Below are 25,106 nucleotides of genomic sequence, written 5' to 3'. Positions count from 1 at the left end.
TCTCCTCGCCAACGTTGCCCTCCCGCCCGCCCTTTACAATGTTGTACTGATGTCTGATGTTTTCTCTTACAGACAAGCCCAGCGGATGTTACCTGGTGTTCCCGTTAGAAAGTACTGGCGGATACCACAAGGGGAACTGCACAGCCATCAGTTTATTAAGAACGGCGCCCAGGAGTATTAGACTCAGGGGAGGCCCACGTTAATGGGGAGGGTTAGGGGGCTTGGAAGATCTTTCCAACTCTAAAGTGGGTGGGGGAAATGGGAAGTGCATCGTTGGAAACTGAAAATTGGAAAGCAACAATGAAGTCAGCAAGGGGGGGGGGGGGAATTGAAAGTTTGCACTGTAAACAGGGATCCGGCAAGTACGTTGGTAACTGAGGGGAAGGGGGCCCCTGGGAGATTGGGGGAGGATAAGGGGGGGTTCTAGAGAAGGGGGCCCTTCGTGATTGGCAGCTTAAGGAGATCAAAAGAAACTTGGGGGAGGGGGGGCTTTGGAGTGCAGGGGGGTAGGGGCCAGGAGGAGCAGGGGGGATAGTTGGGGAGGACCCCTCTTTAGCGAAAGGCAGGGGAAGAGGATAAGAAGGAGGCTGGGCTCTGGGGGATCGGTAGCGCTTGATGGATGGAGCTCTAGAGAACAGGAGGGCGCGACGGGGGCCGGAGGGTATGAGACAACTAAGGCGGGGAGAGCTAGGGCAGATAGGGGTCTTGGCGGAAGGGGGGAGAGGGGCTCCCTGGCAGGATGGGCTGGAGGCAGACCTGTTTGGGGAAAGATAATTAACAATGAGTAACAAGCCAACCCTGGGAAACTGGAAGAGGGAATCGAGGGGAAAGGGAGCAAATGGGGAAAAGGAGACCGGAACGCATCCTTTAGAAGGACCCTAAGCGGAAATGGAGAATGGAAAGAAAGTAAAGCACGGAATAAGATTGCACTTGAATAGCGTTGGGGGAAGAAAATGAAAAGAAAAATTGCAAAAATAAAGAAATGGCCAAAGGGTAGAGAGGGACTGCTGAGGAAGGGACTGGGCGCCCACATCGGGTCCCCCAAGGACCCAGAGGGGCGGGGGGGGGGAAGTTGCTTGCTCTCAACGTAGAATCCTGAGTGTAAACGGAACACCTGTAAGCTAACTCCTGACTTTATGTGTAATAAAGTTTGCTGTGGCAATTTTTCTCCCACTCATACTACTGTTCTCTACCTATCATTGGGGTTGATGGGGGTTGGGATGCTTTGGGAGGAGGGTAGCTGGGCAGGATTGAGAGTCGGAATGTGGAATGAGAGCTGGGGTGTGGGGGAGCATTGGGAGCAACAAGGGCTGCCACCGTGCCCCCCCACTGAGGGTGTCGGCGCTACGAGTCACACGCTTCAACTCTCGATCGGCTCCGTGTCTTATTCGTGATTTTGCTTTATTGTCTTATTATCATTGCATGCAAATACTCAACAGGCAACAGGTCGTGAATGTAGACAACAATGCGTTGGATACGAAACTTGAGGAGATACGGGGTCCGGTCGGTCGGCGGGCAAATCAGCCCACCAGCCAAATGACTGCCTCATCGGCAGAGTTGTGCAGGGCGCGCCTGTGTCCTGTAGGGACACTGCGTATTGTATGGGCTCCGTTGCTCCAATGCCCACTTGCAGCAGAGGCTACCCTTTTATTATTCCGTGTCATGTTGTATTACATCACGGTCGCCTTAAAGACACACACACACCACATACTCCATTCAAGAACATTTGTGTATGATGTGTTTTTTTTTTAAACATCAGAGCACTTTTGTTTTAACTTTACTATTCTCAGGACACCGGAACTCATTCACTCTATTGGTCGTTAGATTTTTAAATATAATTGTGTCCTCTGATTGTGAAAGGTTTATTCAAATCGAAGCACAATAAAATAAATAAAAAATGTGACAAATCGTATAACTGGGCAGATACTTTCCGGGATCTTGTATTATCAAATTCAAAAGCTCTTATTTGTAAGCTGTTACCTTAACCTCGTTTCACAGTGACTTTGAATTAAGAATGTTGCTGCGGTTGTCTTTCTTTTATGTTTTTTCTTCTGAAAGCTTAGTTTACATAAATCTGTCATCTTTCATTGCGCTCAATGAATTTGAGTGTATGCCAGCAACTGTTCTACCTTGATATAACTGCAAATATTTTTAAAGCGCCAATAGCCACACCGATTCCCTGTAGACAAGGGGATTTTCCAAAAATGTAATGCGAATATTAAAATACGCGTTTGACCAAATGTTCCATGAATACTAGTAAGTAATTTGAAGAAAAATTTGAAAGGGTCCTTTTGCAAATAAACTGGTCGCGTTCAATTTATCTTGGCTTCCCTTGTAAAATTCTTTGCGTTTGAAAGTAATTGAGCTAGGACTTGCGGCACGATTCGCCGAGAATGGCAGAATCACATGGGAGTCCTTTTTTTGTTTCCATACAGCGACACCTCCGTTTCCCGATGGGAGAGATCTGAAAGTGTCACGTCTGAGAGTAGGCATTAATCGGGAAGAACATCGACCTCTGCTATTTCTGGGCTGACAGGAGATGGTGAATGTGGGGCTGTCCAGAGTGGACGATGAAGTGGCTGCCAGGCACCCGGTAAGCGCATAGACTTGCTAATTTTTTACGTTCAGAAAGGATGAGAAATGTCCTGCTTACCGTTCAACTCACCCTTATTTGGAGTGTGTGTCACCCATCTCGACCCCACTCGTGTGTACCCTACCACAAAGGAATGCGGCACCCGAGTGCCCTCTAGTGACGGATGTTGCAGAGACTGTTGAATATAAGTTGCATGGAATGCATTTAGAATTTTTTTTTAAAGATTTTTTTTTTTTACAGGTGTCGGCCAACCCTCAATTTTTAGCCGTAAAAACCCACCTCAACGAAAATTAACCCTTTATCCAACCCATAGATGCATTCGATGCATATTTTTCGATGCATCGTTTTCGATAGAAAGGGTTTTGATGGAAACCTTTTGGATGGAAATACCAACCTTTATATTTGTATAGGCTCCCTCTGTGAAAGTGTGCGTAATGCGTGGGTCTATGCAAGCTCATAAAGTGGCACATGACAATGGCTCTCATTACGAGTATGGCTTTGAACCGGCGGTAAATCCTCTGTGGAATTACCATCACCTCCTTGGTGTGTAGTGGAATTTTCCGCAGTATCGCAACACGGTTGACGTGCACACACATACGTCCAGCAAAATTAATGCTGAAAACAGAGTCAGTGTAGGTAAATCTGCCAATAATCAGCAGAATTACTGTTACCGCAAGGTTATTCAGCGTAATTTCTGATTCCAGAATTATCCCTGGTGTTAATGCCGCCAGATGCTGGAGGTAATTCCGCTTACGTAATTAACGCAGATAATCTGAAAGTCCTCACTCGGCGTAGTGGTAAAGGTGGCGGTAACCGATTTACTGCCAATTTTACCACTTACTGCCATACTTTAATGGGGCTCATAGTTCTCGTTTTGGTTATTGTTTGTTCTGACGGTCAAGAAGAGGGTGTTTGGTGTGAGTTGATAACTGCTATACTGCTTGGATACTGAAATGTGAGGAGGGTGATTGCTAGTAATGAAGGCTGTCTGCAATTTGCTAGTTAAGAGGTACATGAGTACCTGCCAGTTAGGTTACAAGGCTAAGAGTTGGATGTTGGTGTTTTGTTAACCTGCCTTCATACCTGTGGCATCTAGAGACAGATTATCTTTTTCTCTCTTTCCCCTCCCCTATCCTCTTATGCCTTCTTTCGCCTACACTCCCCTCTCGCTCTCTGCCTCCGGCTCTCGCCCTCCCTCCCCTCTCTCTCTCTGCCTTTCTCTTTTCCTATGCTCTCTGTTGCCCTCCCTACCCTCTCGCTATCTGCCTTTAGCCTGCTCTACCTTTCTCTCAACCCCTCTCTACCTTCCACCTCCTATATCCTCTCACTCCCACTTGCTGCCTCTATCCCGCTCTACCCTCCTTTCTCTCCTCACCCCCTCTATGCCTCTAGCACAGGGTGCACAATTTGCACTAGCCACTGGCTAGTGATAGTTCAATCTTCAGGAGTATGGAATGGTTTGCTGTGTGTATGTATAGAATTGAGGTGACAAGTGACTTTTAAATGGCTAGCTAGTGGCTTGCAACTTGAGTTTTGGAACCCTGCTCTAGCCACGCTTAACATCTTCTCACCCCCCACTCTGCCTCTAGTCCCTGCTACCCCCTCTCTCTGGCCCCCTCTCTCTGCCTCTCCATCCACACACCCCTTCCTTTCTCCCCTCTCTCCCTTATCTCCCTCTCTCCCCTTTTTCTCACTTTAGCTACCCCACTCTTTCTCTCTATCCCCCTTTCTCTCACCCCTGTTTTGATGTCTCTCCCTCCACTCTCGTTCTCGGTCCCCCTCCCGTGTCCTTTTTCTCTCCCACCTTTGCCCATCACCTTCTTTCCATGTACTCTTCCCTCCCTCCATCCACAGATGCTTTTACACATTCTGTAGCCAGGTGATGGGGATAAAACGACCTTGGCCACCCATAATTTTCCTATGTAGTAGGTCTTCTGAACGCAAAGAATCTTTGGGTTTGAGAGATGGCACTCCCAAGGATATGAAAACACATAGGGCCTCATTCCGAGGCTGGCGGTAAGGGTTAACGGTCACCGTTAATGGCAACGGTGACCGTTAACACTTACCACCATATTCCAAGTTCCCTTTTGCGGGTTGGCATTTAACGCCTGCTTTTAGCAGGCGTTAAAAATCCAACCCGCAAAGGGACCTTCGAGTAAATTACGGCACCGTAATTTACGGTGCCGTAATTTACTCCTTCCCCATTCCCATTGAGCCCTATGGGGGCAGGAATGGGGATGGGGAACCGGTATGGTGAATGGGGAATTACCGGTCCCTCCAACCTTGGAATGGACCGGTAATTACTCCATTCACCATGCCGGATTTCCATGGAGTAAATAGCTCCATGGTTGCTTACCATGGTGCTATTTACTCCATGGATAGCGCCAGCCTCGGAATGAGGCCCATACTCCTTTTCCTTTCATGTAGAGGCTTTCAGCTGAGAGCAGCCTCGGGCCTCATCCTGCTGCACCAGCAGTGAAAGGTTGGGACAGGGGGTCCCCTCAACCAGCTACGGTGAGGAAACCCATCGATTTCGAATTACTACAGAAGGTTGTGACTGCTACAGCAAGGGTGTGCTACTCTCAGCACGAAAGCACCATGTTCAAGGCATGTTTTTCCTTGGCCTTTTTCGGGGCATTAAGGGTCAGCGTGTTGGTGGCTAAAGCAAGGTCGGACCACGACCACAGGGCCCTGTTAATTGGCGCTGTGCAGTTTATGGATGAGAAGCTATTGGTCACAATAAGGTTATCCAAAACAGACCAACGGGGCAAGGGCTGTGAATTGGTTTTAGCGAAACTGGGCCAAGAAGCATTTTGCCCAGTCACAAACATGGCTGCATATCTAACGAACGGGGGGGGGGGGGCGGGATATCTGTTCACGCATGAGGATGGAGTCCCACTCACCCAGTTCCAGTTTAGACGAGTGCTGGAGGCATCCCTGCAAGCTCCGGCATGAATCCTGCGCACTATTCGACCCACTCATTCCGCAAAGGCGCAGCTACAACAGCGAGCAGGGAGGGGTTGGGTGAGGACATGATAAAAAAAAAAAATCGGGAGGTGGGAGTCTGACAAATGTAAACTCTATGTTCGTTAATTGGGCCAGTTCGGGCCTGGGGGGGGGGAGGCTGGATTCAGCGGGGTCATGAGTGGGTACCTGCCTAACCAGATTGACTTATCATGTCTCCACAGAAGCCACCAGGGTATGGGTCGTGGGACACTCCTTCGTGGGCAGGGCAGCGGCCACGGCTCGGACGGCTCCAAGGGACGGCAACTTGGGCCTCAGGAATACTCAGATCAGGTGAATCGCCAGGGCCGGCCTCCAGTGCACACAAATGTGGGATATATTGCAACAGGCGGCCCAGCAACACCCTTTACCCGACATTTTGTTGCTACATATTGGGGGCAATGACCTGGTGGACAAAGGGAGAAGGGTTTTGACGGAGCTCTTGCACTGACTTTTAACCAGGATCGGGGGGGGTTTCCAGGATTGCGAAGTGATGTGGTCAGAGATCATACCAAGGCAGGTGTGGAGGGGGGCGTTACGCCACAGGGCGATTGAGGAGGCAAGAAGAAAAACCAACTGCCGGATGGGGGTTTTCCTAAGAGGGTGGGGCATGGTGTGGGTTTGTCACCCCCTAATTACCCTAAAGGTCCCCGGTTATTTCGGGGGGGATCGGACACACTTATCTGATGAGGGCACTGCACTGATGTCCTTGGCGTGGAGGGAGGCCCTAAAAAACGCAGGTTGCACATAGCTGTGCACACGCGCATGGGGTGGCAAGCCCCGCTTGGGGGGGGGGAGGGGGAGAACCCCCCGGTCCTCCCCCTCACCAGGGGGGGTGGTTCAGGGGGAGCGCAGCATAAGAACGCGTGGGATGGGGAGCGCCCTGTGCATGCTGGGGGGAACTCTCCGCCGCCGGTTGCCAGCTGAGAGTGTTGGAGGAGTCACAGGTCGATCCCTTTAGCAAAGCACTGGCAAGCCCATAGGGGAATGCTCAGCCAACAGATTAGATATTACGGCGCCCCAGGAGTTCTAGACTCGGGGGAGGCCCTGGGAAAAAGGGGAGGGATTTAGGGGACTTGGAAGCCAATTCCATTTCAAGATTGCGGGGGGGGGGGTGGAAAGTAAATTGGTAAACAAGGTGAAAACCAAAAGGTCTACAAATGAAGTAGGGGGGGACCGAGATTAAGGTATGGTGGTACAAGTTGGGTTGCCAAAGAAACAGGTGGGGGGTAGGGATAACGGAAGGAAGGATACAAAGGGGGATGTGGGGGGTCAACAAATTGGCCTCGAGGGGTGACAAGAGGGAACAGTAGGGGGAAGTCTGCACAGAAGGAGGGTGACACGAGGGGGAGGTAGGGGGGACCATGACGGGGCTGAAAGGCGAGCAGAGGGAACAGGGGGGGGAACTAGGTCTGAGGAAGGGAATGGGGGGCAAGGACCAACACCGGGGGGTAAGAGACGGGGTATGAAAGAAAAGGTCTGGGAAAGAGTGTCTCGGGGAAGTAAGGGAGCCTAGGCTCGGGGGGGGGGGGCAGTAAAGGGTGGGGGGGGGGTTGGGCCTGACGCTAAGAAACCAGGCAGCTGGAGAGGGGAGGAGCGAGTTAGGGATAGGTATGGGGAGGACTAGGGTCCACGGAGGCTGAGGGGTGGGGGAGCACTGGGCTAGACTTCGTAGGGTGGTCTGGGGGAGAGGGCTCAGGATAAGTTGGGGGGGGTTACGGTAGGTGCGGCACAGTTGTGGGACGGGGGGGCAGATCAGAGTAGTAAGCGCTCAAGTACAGCTGGACATCGCAAAGCGATGACTGTATAGGCAGGCAGTAACGTGTTGACCGCACTGGAAGACAGTGACAGCCAGAATGGATAAGTATGCGGGGTAAGTGCTGTATTGGGACACCGGTGATGGTGTCTGTATAGGAACCTGTACCTTAGCGTTGCACCGGGTGGCTGCCTGTTTACCTAGAACCTGACACGGGGCCCGGTGTCGGGGGGGGTGCAGGGGGATTACCCAACGGGGACCTTAGCGCAAAAGAGGGGAGTGTGAAAATCATCAATCAATGACATCAGGGGAACATTGAAAATGGCCAGGGGTAGAGAGAGGTTGCTAGAAAGGGCCGGGCTCAACCCGAGGCGTCCACCGGATGAGGACGGTAGGGGAGGAGGGGATTGGGCGGGCCGGGGCATACCTATGTAGCCACACACAGCGTAGAAGAACCTGTGGTGTGGTGAAGTACGGATCGCCTGTAAAATAACTCCAAGACTTTATGCAAATAAAGCTGCTGTGGCATTAACTCTTCCAACCTTACAAAGCGTCTGTGTGTTATTTCTGCACAAACAATGCTGCCTGTTTGGGACGGGTAGGGGTTAGGGGTAGGGCCAAGGGAACATGATTGAGGAGAGGGGAGGGAGGCGGCACTGGGATTCCCACGCTATGGCAGGCGAACGCACCAACGAAGGAGGCATGGCGGGCGCTGCCCCTTAGTGGGGGTTGCCCAGCCCAGCACCTCCCCCCTCCTCGTATACGTCAGGGGGGCGGGGGCCCCACTTGGATAGACCAGCCCCGGAAGTGATAGGCAGGGGGGATGGATAGGCGGGGCAGGCAACCGAGGGAGAGGAGGCCCCTATAAAGGGGCCAACCATACAGCAACACGGTCACTTGCCCTCGATGCCTGCTCCCGCCATAGCACACATTTTCGTTTCCCACCCTCCCTCCCCATAAATAAAAATGTCTGCACTAATTATCTTTGTTTTGTTTTACAGGTCGCCCAGCGGAGTTACATGGCGATCCCTTTAGCAAAGCACTGGCAAGCCCATAGGGGAATGCTCAGCCAACAGATTAGATATTATGGCGCCCCAGGAGTCCTAGACTCGGGGGAGGCCCTGGGAATAAGGGGAGGGATTTAGGGGACTTGGAAGCCAATTCCAACCCAAGATTGCGGGGGGGGGGTGGAAAGTAAATTGGTAAACAAGGTGAAAACAAAAAGGTCTACAAATGAAGTAGGGGGGGACCGAGATTAAGGTATGGTGGTACAAGTTGGGTTGCCAAAGAAACAGGTGGGGGGTAGGGATAACGGAAGGAAGGATACAAAGGGGATGTGGGGGGTCAACAAATTGGCCTCGAGGGGTGACAAGAGGGGACAGTAGGGGGAAGTCTGCACAGAAGGAGGGTGACACGAGGTGGAGGTGGGGGGACCATGACGGGGCTGAAAGGCGAGCAGAGGAAACAGGGGGGGGGACTAGGTCCGAGGAAGGGAATGGGGGGGCAAGGACCAACGCCGGGGGGTAAGAGACTGGGTACGAAAGAACAGGGCTGGGGAAGAGTGTCTCTGGGAAGTAAGGGAGCCTAAGCTCGGGGGGGGGCAGTAAAGGGCGGGGGGTTGGGCCTGACGCTAAGAAACCGGGCACCTGGAGAGGGGAGGAGCGAGTTAGGGATAGGTATGGGGAGGACTAGGGTCCACGGAGGCTGAGGGGGGGGGGGAGCACTGGGCTACACGTCGTAGGGTGGTCTGGGGGGAGAGGGCTCAGGATAAGTTGGGGGGTTACGGTAGGAGCGGCACAGTTGTGGGACGGGGGGCAATTCAGAGTAGTAAGCGCTCAAGGACAGCTGGACATCGCAAAGCGATGACTGTATAGGTAGGCAGTAACGTGTTGACCGCACTGGAAGACCGTGACGGCCAGAATGGATAAGTATGCAGGGTAAGTGCTGTATTGGGACACCGGTGATGGTGTCTGTATAGGAACCTGTACCTTAGCGTGGCACCGGGTGGCTGCCTGTTTACCTAGAACCCGACACAGGGCCCGGTGTCAGGGGGGGGGGGGTGGGGAGAGGAGGGGTGATTACCCAACGGAGACCTTACTGCAAAAGAGGGGAGTGTGAAAATCATCAATCAATGACATCAGGGGAACATTGAAAATGGCCAGGGGTAGAGAGAGGTTGCTAGAAAGGGCCGGGCTCAACCCGAGGCGTCCACCGGACGAGGACGGTAGGGGAGGAAGGGGGGGGCGGGCCGGGGCATACCTAGGTAGCCACACACAGAGTTGGGGGTAGGGCCAAGGGAACATGATTGAGGAGAGGGGAGGGAGGCGGCACTGGGATACCCACGCTAAGTGTAGGTAGATCTGCCAATAATCAGCAGAATTACTGTTACCGCAAGGTTTTTCAGCGTAATTTCTGACTCCAGAATTATCCCTGGTGTTAATGCCGCCAGATGCTGGAGGTAATTCCGCTTGCGTAATTAACGCCGATAATCTGAAGTCCTCACTCGGCGTAGTGGTAAAGGTGGCGGTAACTGATTTACTGCCAATTTTACCACTTACTGCCATACTTTAATGGGGCTCATAGTTCTCGTTTTGGTTATTGTTTGTTCTGACGGTCAAGAAGAGGGTGTTTGGTGTGAGTTGATAACTGCTATACTGCTTGGATACTGAAATGTGAGGAGGGTGATTGCTAGTAATGAAGGCTGTCTGCAAGTTGCTAGTTAAGAGGTACATGAGTACCTGCCAGTTAGGTTACAAGGCTAAGAGTTGGATGTTGGTGTTTTGTTAACCTTCCTTCATACCTGTGGCATCTAGAGACAGATTATCTTTTTCTCTCTTTCCCCTACCCTATCCTCTTATGCCTTCTTTCGCCTACACTCCCCTCTCGCTCTCTGCCTCCCGCTCTCGCCCTCCCTCCCCTCTCTCTCTCTCTCTCTCTCTCTGCCTTTCTCTTTTCCTATGCTCTCTGTTGCCCTCCCTACCCTCTCGCTATCTGCCTTTAGCCTACTCTACCTTCCACCTCCTATATCCTCTCACTCCCACTTGCTGCCTCTATCCCGCTCTACCCTCCTTTCTCTCCTCACCCCCTCTATGCCTCTAGCACAGGGTGCACAATTTGCACCAGCCACTGGCTAGTGATATTTCAATCTTCAGGAGTATGGAATGGTTTGCTGTGTGTATGTATAGAATTGAGGTGACAAGTGACTTTTAAATGGCTAGCTAGTGGCTTGCAACTTGAGTTTTGGAACCCTGCTCTAGCCACGCTTAACATCTTCTCACCCCCACTCTGCCTCTAGTCCCTGCCCCCTCTCTCTCGCCCCCTCTCTCTGCCTCTCCATCCACACACCCCTTCCTATTCTCCCCTCTCGCCCTTATCTCCCTCTCTCCCCTTCTTTCTATCTCCCCTTTTTCTCACTTTAGCTACCCCACTCTTTCTCTCTATCCCCCTTTCACTCACCCCTGTTTTGATGTCTATCCCTCCACTCTCGTTCTCGGTCCCCCTCCCGTGTCCTTTTTCTCTTCCACCTTTGCCCATCACCTTCTTTCCATGTACTCTTCCCTCCCTCCATCCACAGATGCTTTTGCACATTCTGTAGCCAGGTGATGGGGATAAAACGACCTTGGCCACCCATAATTTCCCTATGTAGTAGGTCTTCTGAACGCAAAGAATCTTTGGGTTTGAGAGATGGCACTCCCAAGGATATGAAAACACATACTCCTTTTCCTTTCATGCAGAGGCTTTCAGCTGAGAGCAGTCTCGGGCCTCATCCTGCCACGCACCATTGATGTGACCGATGCCCCCCCCACCCCACCCTAAAGACTTGGCCACCTTGAAAAGAAAAACGTTTGTCAAGTGATAGCCGGTAAAATGGCTCAGGGAGTTAAGCGCTTGTTGCTGTGATCTGAGTTTAATCTGCAGGTTAAAATCTCGGCACGGTAGACTCAGCCTTTCATCCTTCCACGCTTTGGATAAAAGTGCAATATAAATATAACATTATTTAAATGATTGCTTTTGGAGCCTAATGCCAGGCCATTTGCCCCAGTAATTCCAACAGGAGCAAGCTGCGAGACTCAAGGTCTTCGCAAACAGAGCTTTTCAAGGTTTTGACCTGCCACCTAGCATTACAAATAATGGAATAGTGCATATAATGTCCTTCATGCCAAGAATAAACTGTTCCCAGACAGCACAAACGTGCCTGCCAAAACAAGGACAAACAGTTGCAGGCCGTAGCACCAAATAATTCTCCCCTTCCACCGTGCTCAGACCCATTTGATGTGGACGCATCTTTGTAGTGACCAAAACTTTTCAATTGGAATTACTATTTTCTGTGAGATGGTACTACGATGGACACGGAGACAGGAGGCACGTGGTGCTGACTTGAAGTGTTAAAAAGAGACAGATGGTGTGAGCCCTTGCATAAATAGATCCCCATTTGGCTTGATAAAGTTGTACGTAGCATCCAGATAGGACTTGGTGCAATGGCTTAACACCAAGGCTTGTATAATATAGGTATAGTGTTGGTGTCCCCTCCCATGCCTGGTTTTATGGACCGCAAAAGGGGCTACTCGGGGGTGGGGGCTGCCACCTGTGCCAGTGGATGTCGGGTCTGTGGTGACGGTTCCCTGGTCACCCTCCCTAAATCCCAATTATGTGGCAGGGGACAATCACAGTGCCTCAATACAGTTTAGTGAGGACGAGTAAACCGACAGAAGCTAATGGTGGCAAGGAGGGATAGAGAGAGAGAGAGATGACACGAGAGTGACGGAGAAAGAAAGTGGTGGGAGAGACACGAACATTTTCCACCAGTCAAGTAAGACAGGCCAGTGCTGAACGACTTGACCCACCCGACAATCCTGAAAAACTCTACAGAACAGTGCTAAGGCATCCTCACACCAGGTAAGATAGCCAGAAGCTTTCTTCAAGCAGACCCACAATTTACAAGTAGAAAATTCCACCTGCCCCTTTAACCAATGGCACTTTCATTCCCACAGCACTGGTAGCAAAGCTTTTGAAATTATTAACAATGGGCCCAAAACATCAAGGATGTAATTTCAGGGATGCAAAGAGCAACAAAATTAACCAGTGAGCCCTGTGGACAAAATGTTACAAGCACACAAGTTTCTGACCGTGAATTGTGTCATTCCTGAAATTAGGATCAAATTATTGTCTCCTAGCAGGGTGTTTTCTTGCCAGAAATGCAACATTGTTAGTTCATCAAGAGCATAAAGCTTATGTATAAATGAAGGTTTTAAACATTGTGCCAAGTTTTTCACCAGCATATAAATCACATGCTGGGGGAACTGGAGACTAGTACTGAGAGCAGGTGGAACCAGAGAGGGTTGGCAAAGAGAGCATAACTTCCAAGATGCCAGGCAGGCCAGGTATTACTTGGTCCAGGCCCCATAAACTCAAACAGCAACAGGCGCTCTCATAAACTGCACACATACCCAACCCTATTCCAATTATAACATTGAAATGGAGCGAGGGAGCCCCTCTACTGAGAATGAACATAGGTCAAATTAAGACCCTGTTCTATAGAATTTCTTTCATTCGGGAGGGTCTACAACCACATTTTAGCTCACTGCACCCTTCAGAGAGGCGAATTTGCAGAACAGTTTATATGGCCGTGTTCGTTCTTGGTAGTGGGGCTCCGACACCTCTGCATTTTTAGGAACAGTTATTCACGGTAACCCAGACGTGGACCCCTTGGTCACTGTGCTTGGAGAGGCACAATTTCCGCTCACTGATTGATGTCTGGGGTTGCTGTTGGCACTTCTGTTTAGAGGAGAATTGCCTAGCATTTTGGTGCTGGACTCCCCAAGTGGGTGGCACCAGACTGATATTCAAATCGATATCTCTCCTCTGTGAAAGATACAGTGGGCTAAAACGTGGTTGTAGACCCTCCTGAGTGGGCACCTTTCCAGAGAGCAGGTTATTTGGCTGTGTTCGTTCTCGGTAGAGTGGCTCCCAGACCTCTGTTCTATTCCGATTATAGACTACAGGTGCAGACTCTTAACTAAGAATCCCACCCATTGGGTGGTAGAAAGGAAGTATAAAAAACAAGGACACCAGTCTCATAGAAGGGTGTTGAAGAAGGAGACTCAAGGTTGGCAGTGGTTGGAGACTGGAAAGTCTTACAAGAGCAGAGGCTGGAGAGAGGGAAATGGTTGGATGGGTGGCAGCAATGGAGAGCAAGAGGAAGGTGGTGAGAGCTTAGAGGGTGGAAGGATGAGTGATTGGAGGAGGCAGTGCTAATAATGGAAGACGAGATGATGTAAGATGAATTGGTGAATGAGGTAATGAAGTAACACAAGAAAGATAAGGTGGAGGTGGTGAGCACTAAGAGGGCGAAGGAGGACATAATATTAGTGATGGTAGGAGGAGGTGGTAATATCAGAGACTGAAACTGACAGAGGAGATGATAGCATCAGAAGAGAGTGATATGCAGGAGGTAGGAAGTTTAATTAGGCTTTCCTGTTTTCAGTGTTTTTGTTCCCAATTCCTGCAGTGTTTTTTTCGATGGTTTTATCCGTGTTTATCAGTGCTTGCGTCAAATCAGGGAAATTTGTTTTTCCGGTGTAGACAAAAATGCATCTTTGCTGCATGTATCTTATGCATAATCCTTCTGAAGCAAAAATCAGATTATGCTGATGCAGCCCTTGCTATCTCTTTGCATTCTTGCACTTGCACTCCTGAGTGTATAATTGAAAAGGAAAACTTTACATACAGAAATGTAAAGACTCAAATAAGGACTTCATGAATTCCAGTTGGCTGACACAGGCCAAGTAAAGAGCTTAAATTAATTTTCCAGTCAATCCCGACACATGCACTAACCAAACTTAAAATAAATCATTCGGTACAGGAGAGGGAGGGGAAGGTGCATGTAGAACGAAGGCAGCTTTATCTTTTTATTGTCAAAGCTGCATGGCAAGGAACGTGCCACCATTTTTTAAAAACCCACTAGTGGGGAACTAAACTTCTTGTCGTGCATATTACAATGAATCCCTTGGGGCAAAATACAAAGCTTGTATATTTATTTAAGTGATGGTTGAATAGTTTCTGGAACCATAAAGATGAGCTAGATATTTAATTTGATGGGAATTGAGGTTTTCAAATCTCAAGTTGTGGTGGGTTGGAAGAAGGAGTCACATTAAGGCCGTTCTAAGTTACTTTTAATGAACCTGGAGAAGGCCTATCTTTTCCTATTTCTAGATGGGTTTCCCCGCCTATCCAAAGGAACTAAAGGTGCTTGTCTGCTGTCAGGATTTTCTAAAGGAAGAAATGTCTTCAGTCCACATATAATTCTACCTGGCCCTACCACTATATAACCAACTCACTTAAATGAGGGCAGGAAAATAGCTTAATTCCGTTGGTATTCTGGTAGTCTCCTTCAGTGTCAATGCTTCTCTTTCTTGTGTTTGTTTCCTAACACAATCTTCTATAATAGTCTTTGGATATCTCCTTGATTAGCTCGTACATAATAGTCTTGGGTCTTGTATTATATTTAGTGATGTGTCTGTGACAACTTTCCTTGTGATACTTTCTCACATTCTTGTCTGAACGTGTAGACCTTTGACAGTCTGTTAATCCAGGTTTTCTCAGTTTGGATGTGGTTTGATCCAATTTGGTATCTCCCCTATCCTGGGTTCTCTCTCTGTAACTATCTTGTTCTCATGATAGTCTTCTCTCCTCTCCATTATTACAGTATTTTATGCCATCCTTTCTCCACTCTCGGTGTGGTTTATTGGTCATCCTGCCCACCACGATATAGATGCGGCCCCGCCACCACCTGGTACTGGATTCCACTCTCCTGTTTCACTACGTCTTCTCATTGTTGGATGTGCCAGGCCTCCGGCAGTGTTCTGTGCCTCATCGAAAGTTGCGGTCTCCGGTGCCCATCTCGGCTCCACCTTCCCTAGGTGTGATTATGTCAGAGGTCTTCCGTTGCATACGAAACTCTCTCCTCCTCTTTGATACTTCACTCGTCTCAGTAAAGTACATGCCTCCTCTTAAAGAGACATATTCTTTTTCTTTGTCTGGTTGGTTTATTTCAGCTCTGCTTTCAGCCAAACATGCAGAGGTTATATTATTCTCTCTTCGTAGCAGATAGTCCCAGAAATGCTACTATGGTATGTGGCTTAGAGTTCCTTACAGGATCAGGAGTCCTTGTGTCCTAAGGGGGAGTCTCTCCCAATGAGATCCCACTTACCCAGACCCCAAAGGAGGGTCTTGCGGAGTGGGCACACCTCCCTAACCTCGTAAAGGTAGGCTTCTCCTAAGGGAGAAGGAACAAATTACCTTTGGTTTGTCACAAAGCATAACTCTGCAATGTTTAACTGAACTTTACACACACATTTTGCTGAAGACTTTGCATTATAGAAATACAAGCGGTACGTGACAAATTGCTAACTAAAGTTTTTAATCCCTCTAGCTTTGGGAATCAAATAATTAATTCCAAATTGTTACTTTTTAAAATGCATGGTCCATCTTATAAATAATTATTAAGGGGGACATGACAAATATGGCCTATTTCATTTCCGTTTGGATAATATTCAGGTACGAAAATATCTGAAACTGTCACTAGATGGCAGTACTGACTTTGCTTTTAATTTTCAATTTAATTCAGGGGTCTATGGTGGGGCACTCAGCACTGCTATATAGTGGACATTTTCAGGTAAACCCCTAGAACTGAACTTTATTTCCAGGGGGCAGAAATGGGCTTTTGTGATTTCAGATCTGATTTAATCCAAAGTATAACATCACTGGGAGAAGGGGGCTACCCCAAAAGAGATGAAGCCCAGATGAGCAGGGGAGTTAGGGTTGGTAACAAATGGTGGAACAGGATGAACAGACCCAGTGGTGACAGTAGAGCAAAGGAAGGACTGGTAGGATCAGGGGATGAAGTGGTGTCTATAGAAGAGGCAAGAACTTCAGATACTCTTGTAAGATTTGATAGGTGAGAGTGAAGGAACAAGGAGAAAGTTCAGGCATTGCCGAATACCCAAGGACCCCGGTCCACTCCTGCCTGCTACTCCCACTTGCCCATCTCTGCTAAAAAATACTCTGTGAAAACCTGCATCTAGATTAAGTCAAGCCTGCAACACCCAGCAGGGCTGACGAAACCCCCTTTTTGGAACTGTAAATGCTGGAATTGACATGCAAGGGGTGTGTAGGGCCAAGGAAACACGGGTGACCCTTTTTACGTGTGCAATCGCGCCCCCATGTACAGAGAAAAGCATTCTTTTCTAGCTCGCCAATAGTCCATTATCGTTGGCTGGGGCGAGTGTCAACGTTGAGGCATGCTCTGGGACATCCCACGATTGTGAAACTCGGCCACATGCAGTGATTCTAAGAGACCGGAGTATTACACGCTTGTGAAGCTCACGGTCACGCGTCGATACTAAACTCAAAAACATGCTGTTGCCGTTGGTTTGAAACTGTGTTACATTACATGGTCCTGGCAGCTATGCATGCAGGTGATTGTTTGAGCATCTTCTCGTTAAGTACTACTTCTGATCGTTTCTTATCTCGATCACATGATTGTGGGCCCATGTCCTGCACAGCCACTGAACATAAAGTTTGCGGGGGCATCCGCTGAGCAAGCACTGCCCCAGTCCACCTCAGGTCACCAAGGTTCCTTATAGGCCTACTGGATATACTGGCACAACTGCCTGTTGCACTGCAACACTTCCTTCCAACAATGTATACGTATACTACCACGAGATCTATAACAGAATAGTAGGTCACTTTAAGAACATCTTTATTTTAGGGGGCGCTGTTGAGCAGCCTGCAAAATGGCTGCCTAGTGCAGAAGCTCCGTGCCTAGCCGCCGCTCATCCGCTGACATCTGCGGTTTAACATATCCTGCATTCCTAACTGGTTCCCTACGTTGCTGCCAGCTGGGGCTATCCACACGCCCAATCCCGGAAGAAATCGGACCCCCGCAACGGGTGATCTGGTCGCTGCTACGCCTCGTTGGGAGGCTGCCTTTGGGCCTTCGGCGGGCCACCGGGAGCGCCGTGAACCGACTGGGCGCCTCCGACTGGATCTGCTGGCTGTCGCTTCTGCCCTGGTGCCTCTGAGGCAGACGCCTCGTTCGCACGCTTGCCCGCCCTGCGATTGCTATCCTCCCGTCGGCTCTGCCTTGCTTGGGACCCCAGCTGCTCACGGAGAGCGCACGGTGGGACCGCTGCTCGTCCTGACGGAGGCGGGTGCCGCGCCTGGGCTGTGCGCGGCAGACTCGCAGGACCGCTGCTGCGCCCTGACCCCGGGCCGCTGGCGTTCCACGGGTCTCCCTCTCCTGATCCGGAGTTCCACGAGGGGGGTCCCTACCGCGCCCGCCCACTGACACAGCCGCTCTGCGGTGAAGAATTACACCGGCACTGTTGAGGAGCTCTGTGCCTCTGCTGCACCCCTGGGGGTGCGCGGCTGCACTCAGGCTCTGTGTCCCGTGCTGCGTCCCTGAGGCTCCTTGAGGAGATACACCAACCCTGCGGTCGGTACAGCGAGCTACAGGTGAGGAGCTGAGGGGGTGGCCCTGCTCTATGTTTAGCCGCCATCCCTCATCCCTGCCGCTGCCGCCCCCTCCCCACTTCCAGAGCTGGACAGCAGTCCATACAGCCTCCGAGACATGCCTGGATGATTTAAGACACTGCCACATTTAAATTGACTGCTCAACTCACTGCTCAACCTGCTCTACTGCCTTTGCTGTGCCCCTGGGGGTGTGCGGCTGTACTCCACCTCTGTGCCCCGTGCTGCAACCCTGAGGCTCCTTGATGAGATACACCAGCCCTGCGGTTGGTACAGCGAGCTACAGGTGAGGAGCTGAGGGGGTGGCCCTGCTCTGTTTCACTGCCATCCCGCATCCCTGCCGCTGCTGCCCCCCCCTTCCAGAGCATACAGCCTCAGAGCCTTGCCTTGATGTTCTAAGACACTGCCACATTTGAATATACTGCTCAACTCACTGCTCATCCTGCTCAACTGCACTGTGATTGTGTGCTCACGGGGAGCCCTCCACCACCTATCGACTGCACAGTGTCCCCACGTGGGCCTCCCCATGCCACTCTAACACACATTGACCGCAAGAGCCTAAACATAACATCAGTCCTTGCCGGGGTGTGCCCCACGAGTGCTGCTCCAGATAACATGGAGCCCCCCCCCCCAGGAGGCCAACAACGTGACCCGCGTTCAACTGAGCCACACAGCTGGGCCCCCTAGGTTCAGGACCCCGGCTTGTTTAACGGGCTCGACCTGCCTACGCCACGCGGCCCGCACCACATGGAGTGCTACAATTTCAATGCAACTGGTTACCCCGTCGCGCCTAGTGCAGCTCACTAACGCTGTAACGCTTCCTGGAGTTCCCTAGCCCCGCCGGAGTCCGCTCCCCTCATACCGCCATCCTCCCCGCCCCCACCCCCGGTATAACCGCATCGCAACCAGGCTCCTACTCTTTGCAATGTCGAGCCGCTCCAAGGGAACTACCAAAGGGGGCACCATGGACAAGTTCGCCAAAGCGGTCCCCCGGGCTGAGGCGGGCCATACGTCATCCGTACAGGAGAAACCCGACAATGACACCAATCCAGGGGTAGTGGCGCCAGACCTTACTACAATGATGGAATCGATGGCTAAAAACTTCGCCTCCTTCCACGAAAAGCTTGATGACATAAACACAAATGTTGCCTCGCTCAAAACTCGTGTAGATCAGGCTGGATCCAGAATCGCAGAGGCCGAAAATAGAATCTCCACCAACGAAGATTAGATACACACACTCCAAGACACTGTGGCCGCCCTGTCGCGTGACATGAAGAGCGTAAACGCTAAATGCGACGACTTGGAGTCTCGCTCCTGCAGAAACAACCTGCGCATTATTGGGGTCCCCGAGAATGCCCTCAAGGGGCGGATGGAGGATGCGGTAGAGAAGTTGCTCAAAGACTTGCTGGATGGTCCGGACCTCTCCCCCTACTTCACAGTGGAGCGAGCTCACCGGGCACTCTCACCACGGCCCAGGCCAGGCGACAGGCTTAGGCCCATCATCACCAAAATACTTAATTACTGCGACAGGGACCTCATCCTTCGCCTGTCGCGTGAGAAGGGAGACCTACGACTAGAGGCCCACACTATCAGAATCTTCCCGGACTTCTCAGTGGCGGTGCAGCAGGAGAGACGCCAATTCCTCGGCGTCAAGAAACTGCTTAAGGAACGTAATGTCCCGTATGCCATCCTATTCCCTGCACGGCTCAAAATCACCTATAATGGCAAACTGTATTTTTTCACTGTCCCAGAGGAAACAGTGAAATTCATTGAGATGCAAATACCGTTCCAGGGTCCGAGAGACGACCGCGCCAATAATAACTGACCACGTACAGCGTGGCTTGGGGAAACTCACTATACCTGCTGATCCTCGACTCTCAATGCGATAATGGCAACATTGCTTTGTACACTGGGATGATCTGGCTTGCTGCGACATGCACCTGGGTCGTGGGCTGGTCCCTGGATGGCAAACACTGGCCACTCGTCTCTCCCGACCCCGGGAGTTGGTCACCTGTCCCAGCCCCTCCTGGGATCTTGACTGGCCTGGGGGGTGTTCTCTTAGTACAGGGACCGACCACACAATCCGCTTACTGCAGTAACATGCCCCACACAGCACATGCATGCTCAGAATGCCGGCCGCGTGGGGACAACTTACCCCGCCAGCGTTTAAACCTGGCCTGCGCCCTCTAGGTGTCATGCCTGCATGTGAGCCGGATATCCTACCAAGCACTATCTGCACCTACGATCATTCACGCCTCTGTATGCATCGTGACACATAGCTCTACTATGCACTTCTTCCTTGCCATCCTGGAGATACACTTCACAGAGCTAATGCTGTATTGATATGTTGATCCTTCCGCATTTATTGTTTTCTGTTGTCTAAATGCAATGTTTCAATTTCTCTGCTACAGGCCCCATTTTCCACTCGGGGATGCAGGGGCTTGCACCACGTAATTGCTATAACTGCCTGCTTTGTTACGGAACCGTTACGGTTCACATGCAGATCCTGGTTTCCCACTTAGACAGGTAGGGGCCTGCACTACAGGACCGCCAATACTGTTAGTTTTGTAACGGAGCCATATGGCTCCAAGCGTGCTAGAGCACGGCAACGGCGCACCCCATTGCGATTGCACTGTTCTTTAATGCACCTTGGTTATGGGTTAGCCCCAGTTGGGCTTTTTGGCAGATTGGGCCAAGTTGGGGACGGCTCAGCTGCGTGCAGTTAAGGGTGGGAGATGTTTGCATTACTAATCCATGGTTGGTGATGAGGGTGGTGGGCGGGAATGGGGTGGTAATCCAAAAAGGCACACAAGGTTTAGCGGCGCGCGTACTGAAGGGCCACAAACGCTCTTTCAACTTCAACTCTGGGAGCTCACAATGTTGCCAGACCTGGGGTGTTCACTAAAGTGAGTACTGTGGGATTGGATATCTATCACTGAAATGTCTACCATCATAATGTTCTGGAACATCGAGGGATTGAGCAACCACACTAAGGCCCGCAGGATCGTGGCCTATGCCAATAGATATAGCTGTAAAATACTACTTCTACAGGAGACACACTCCAATGGCCACATGCCAAAGGCCATAGCCCCGTCATGGGGTCCCGCCAGATTCTTCACTTCCTATTCTACCCAATCTAGGGGCGTCCTCACGATGATCCATAAATCAATTTAATTTATACTGCATAAAAGCTACATCGACCCTGAGGGACGCTATGTTATACTTCACTGCACACTGGTTAATAAAGAATATCTGCTAGTCAATACATACTGCCCAAACGTAGATTCTCCTGAATTCTTCGACGCAGTTACCACCATACTGCTGGGCTTCGTGGGAGTTCAGGTTATATGGGGGGAGATCTGAACCTTATCCTGGACACTGTCCTGAACAGAACTGGCACTGCTACCAGAGCCCTGTCCAGTGCTGCACGCAGGTTACACGGCCACATGCCTGGAGGACGCCCCAGCCCCAGACGCGGGAATACACTTATTATTCATCTGTGCACAATAGTTCATCCAGGATAGATCTGTTCTTGGTGTCGAGAGAGACCATGGGTAGGGTGGAGCGATCCGGGATCTTGCCCCGCACACTATCAGACCACGCCCCAATTACATTATCTGTGGAGCTTGGAATTCCCATCCCGATATTCAGTACCTGGCGTTTTAAATCTGAGGCCCTCAAAGATATTGGCCCTCATTACGACCCTGGCGGAAAGTAACTGACCTGACCGCCATAGCGTAAATAGCGTTTCCGCCATTGCACGACGGAGTAAAGTGCGGCTAATTCCGACCCATCGGGCACGAGCACTACGCCATGGCGGAAGTGCAAAGTCCGCGATGGCGGAAATGTCCCCAAAATGCCCCTCACCGCCGTCGTACGGCGCCCTAGGTGCAATTCCGCCACCCATCATAGCGGTCACCGTAATGAGCGGCAATCGGAAAATACGGTGACCGTAAATATACGGAAACGGAAGTAAAAACATGGTCCCGGAACGGGAAACAGCACGCCGTACACCTATAAAATCAGAATTCCCACTCAACCATTAAAAATACTACCCTGAGACACATCCCAACCCGTCATCCACCCTAGTGAAAACAATAAAAATGGGAAAAGTAGCGAAAAAAGCGTGCGACCGCAAGCAGCAGGTCCACTTCCCCCGTGAGGAACTCACCGTGCTCACAGAGACCCTCCAGGAGAATGCTGCCGTCGTCTTCTCGACGCAAATGACCAGGACGGCACTTGCGAACAAGAAGGCCATATGGGCCCTGGTGGCACAGCGGGTAAGTGCGGTGGGGACCGCACCCCGCAACCCACAGCAATGCAGAAAGCGATGGGACGACTTGCGGATACGCGTACGGAGCATACTATCCGCCAACCGTAACATTGCCACAGCTACCGGGGGAGGATCGGAATCACCCATCAAGTTGACCCCCTGGGAAGAAATCTGTGCCTCCACCATTGGAATGGAGAGTATAGAGGGAGTCGGAGGGATGGAGAAAGGAGTGCAGACATCCGAAGAATCAGGTAGGTGGGCCAAATAAAACAATGCTAAATCCACAATGTCCAATCATGTGAAGTACCATGTGTTCACATAGTGCAACAGAAACACATGTCCAGGAGAACGTCCACATACATTGGCCTGATAGCGCACTTTAAAAGTCACATTAAATACATAAATAATTAAAAATCCTAAAAACACCCTCTACACGTGCAGCAGGCACACCCTAACTGCAGGCTGCAAAACAACTGCATCCTCAATCCACACAAAAATGAAACCACCTCCAAGGCCCTGACCCAAATCACCCTCAGGTACCACCCCAATGCATGTGATACATTGCCATTCCAATTTCCACAGACCCATAAATAACGCTCGCCCTCCTTTACTCCACCACAGGGTCCGATTCAAACGACGAGCTCCAGGACACCCCTACCAGCACACCTGCAAAGAGGGCCAAGACCAACGGCCAAAGACCCTCCACCTCAGCTGCACGGATCAAGACACGGCAGCAGCACAAATCAAGTGGCAGCACACAGGAGGGGACTTCAACAGGCACCCCAGCAGCCAGCATGCCCACAACAGCACCACCACAGGTCCCCCCAATGGATGCCACAGAAGGCACTGCTTCTGGTGGCAGCAGCACCATAGGTGACACTGCATTAATGGCAGCATGCTCCAACACAGAAAACGGTGATGTCGATGTAGGATCCATCCATGACCTGTCTCAATCCCCCTGTTTGTTTCATCCCGTACACCATGAGGATACCACGCAGGGGCACCCACAAGACGACGACTGGCCATCCCCCACAAGCCCTGTGGCAAGGCAACATGAGGTGATCAGCCCCTCTGTGACACCACCGCAAATGGCCATGGCCCAGCAGAGGCAACAGTCCCTCGACCAGGTGATCGTGCAACAGCAGCAACTGGCCACGCTCCTCAAGGACCATGCTGATGAATGTGGGGGTACTAAGGCAGCCATAGAAACATCTACTGAGACACTTAGGGCAGAAATGGAGAGAAGTACAGAGACACTAAGGGCACAAATGGAGAGAAGCACCGAGAGCCTGAGAGTACAAATGGAGAGAAGCACCGAGAGCCTGAGAGTACAAATGGAGAGAAGCACCGAGAGCCTGAGGGGGGAACTGCATGTGACGTCCAAAGACTTATGTGCTGAACTTGCCGCTGTGCGCCGTGTGCTCACTGAGCTCTCACAAACCCTTAGGGACATGCATGGACGTGAGCAGGCAGAGACATCATCCGTTGCAAGTTCCGTCCAGGGCAGCCCCCAACGTAGATCTGGGAGGAACCTGCGCTCCACAGGCAGGGGTGCCCCTGATACCCGGAGAGGGGGCTTGCAATAGCGTCTGCCCACTGACAATGAGCATCTTTGGACACTGGTGTTCGGGGGGGAGGTAGGAGGGTGGAGGGGGTGTGTTGGGCTTACTTGGGTGGCGGGTCGATGGGGTGTGTAACATAATTTCACATATGCTATAAACATTTCACAATCATCCAATAAGATGTGTGGACATTGATCTTTGTGTACGAGGCCTTTATAGGCGTACAGTCCATATTGTGCATGTTCCAGACACACACAGTGCCACAAGTCCCGTGTCCATGTATCAGCCACCAGGCGTGAGTGCTAGAAGCATGAATCTATGATAATCTGACGAATTTCACGGCCCTCCTGTGCCTCGCGGACTCCTTGAGGTGCTGCCACATCCCCACCCTCATCATGACCATCTTCAGGTGCTTGCAGTTCTGCGTCAGGGGGCCTGGGCACATTTCTACGTACGCACATGTTGTGTAGCATGACACATGCCATGACCATCTTTGCAACCTTCTCATGGCGGTACAGGAGTGCCCCGCCAGACCTGCTGAGGCAGCGGAAACGACCCTTCAGTAGGCCGAATGCCTGTTCTATGACTACACGGGTACGTGAGTGGGCATGGTTGTAGTCCTCCTCATGCTGGTTCTGTGGGTTCCGGAGTGGTGTAAGGAGCCATCTCTTCAGTGGATACCCGGCATCACCTGTATGTGGACAATAAAGGATGTTTGTGGAATGACATTGCTACGTACGCACCCCCCCCCTTCCTGCCAGGTCATTGCCGCATCACATACCCCACATTATCATGCATGAAATGAGACTCACCGAGCAGCCAGGATCTGTTCCCTGCGTGTCGCTCCATGTAGCGTGGTATTGTAGAGTTCCTCAAGACCATAGAATCATGGGTTGATCCAGGAAATCGGGCAGAACAATGTGTAATGATCCTGTTGGAGTCACACACCATTTGTACATTAAGAGAATGATATTGTTTTCGGTTGCGGTACTGGGCCTCCATGGCATGTGGGACAACCAATTCCACATGGGTGCAGTCGATGGCACCAATGCAACCCGGTATGCCGGCAAGTGCATGGAATCCCACTTTTGTGTTCGTAATTTCCTGCTCCGAGCGGTGTAGAGAGATGTAGTCGTCTGCGTGCTTCAGGAGGGCATCGAGCACTTGCAATAGTGTCCGTGACAACAGTGGCTGTGAAATGCCATGCAACTGTCCGACTGTGTGCTGGTAGGTGCCTGTGGCCAGGAAGTGGAGTACAGACACCACCTTCAGTAGGGGTGGGATGGCGGTTGGGCTATCTATCATGCTGACAAGGTCAGCGTGTGTCATGTCCACAATGGCGGTTATGGTGTCCCGGTCCAAACGGTAGAGGGTGTGGATCTGCTCATC

At 51.0% G+C, this 25,106-nt stretch overlaps 1 protein-coding gene across 1 annotated transcript in view; it reads left to right on the top strand.

The window, feature by feature from the left end:
* The first annotated feature begins 2,435 nt into the window (after positions 1-2,435).
* The window catches only part of TMEM141 (transmembrane protein 141), a 147,818-nt gene continuing 125,147 nt past the window's right edge, over positions 2,436-25,106 (top strand). Inside the window, exon 1 of the mRNA XM_069609761.1 lies at positions 2,436-2,593. Coding sequence (XP_069465862.1) covers positions 2,540-2,593 — 54 coding nt within the window. The 5' untranslated portion in view covers positions 2,436-2,539. The remainder of the gene's footprint in view (positions 2,594-25,106) is intronic.

Source organism: Ambystoma mexicanum, chromosome 8 (genome assembly GCF_040938575.1).
Source record: "Ambystoma mexicanum isolate Mex_15411 chromosome 8, UKY_AmexF1_1, whole genome shotgun sequence".
NCBI classification, from domain to species: Eukaryota; Metazoa; Chordata; class Amphibia; order Caudata; family Ambystomatidae; genus Ambystoma; species Ambystoma mexicanum.
Note: the sequence above shows the minus strand (reverse complement) of the source record. Positions and strands in the feature narration are given on the sequence as shown.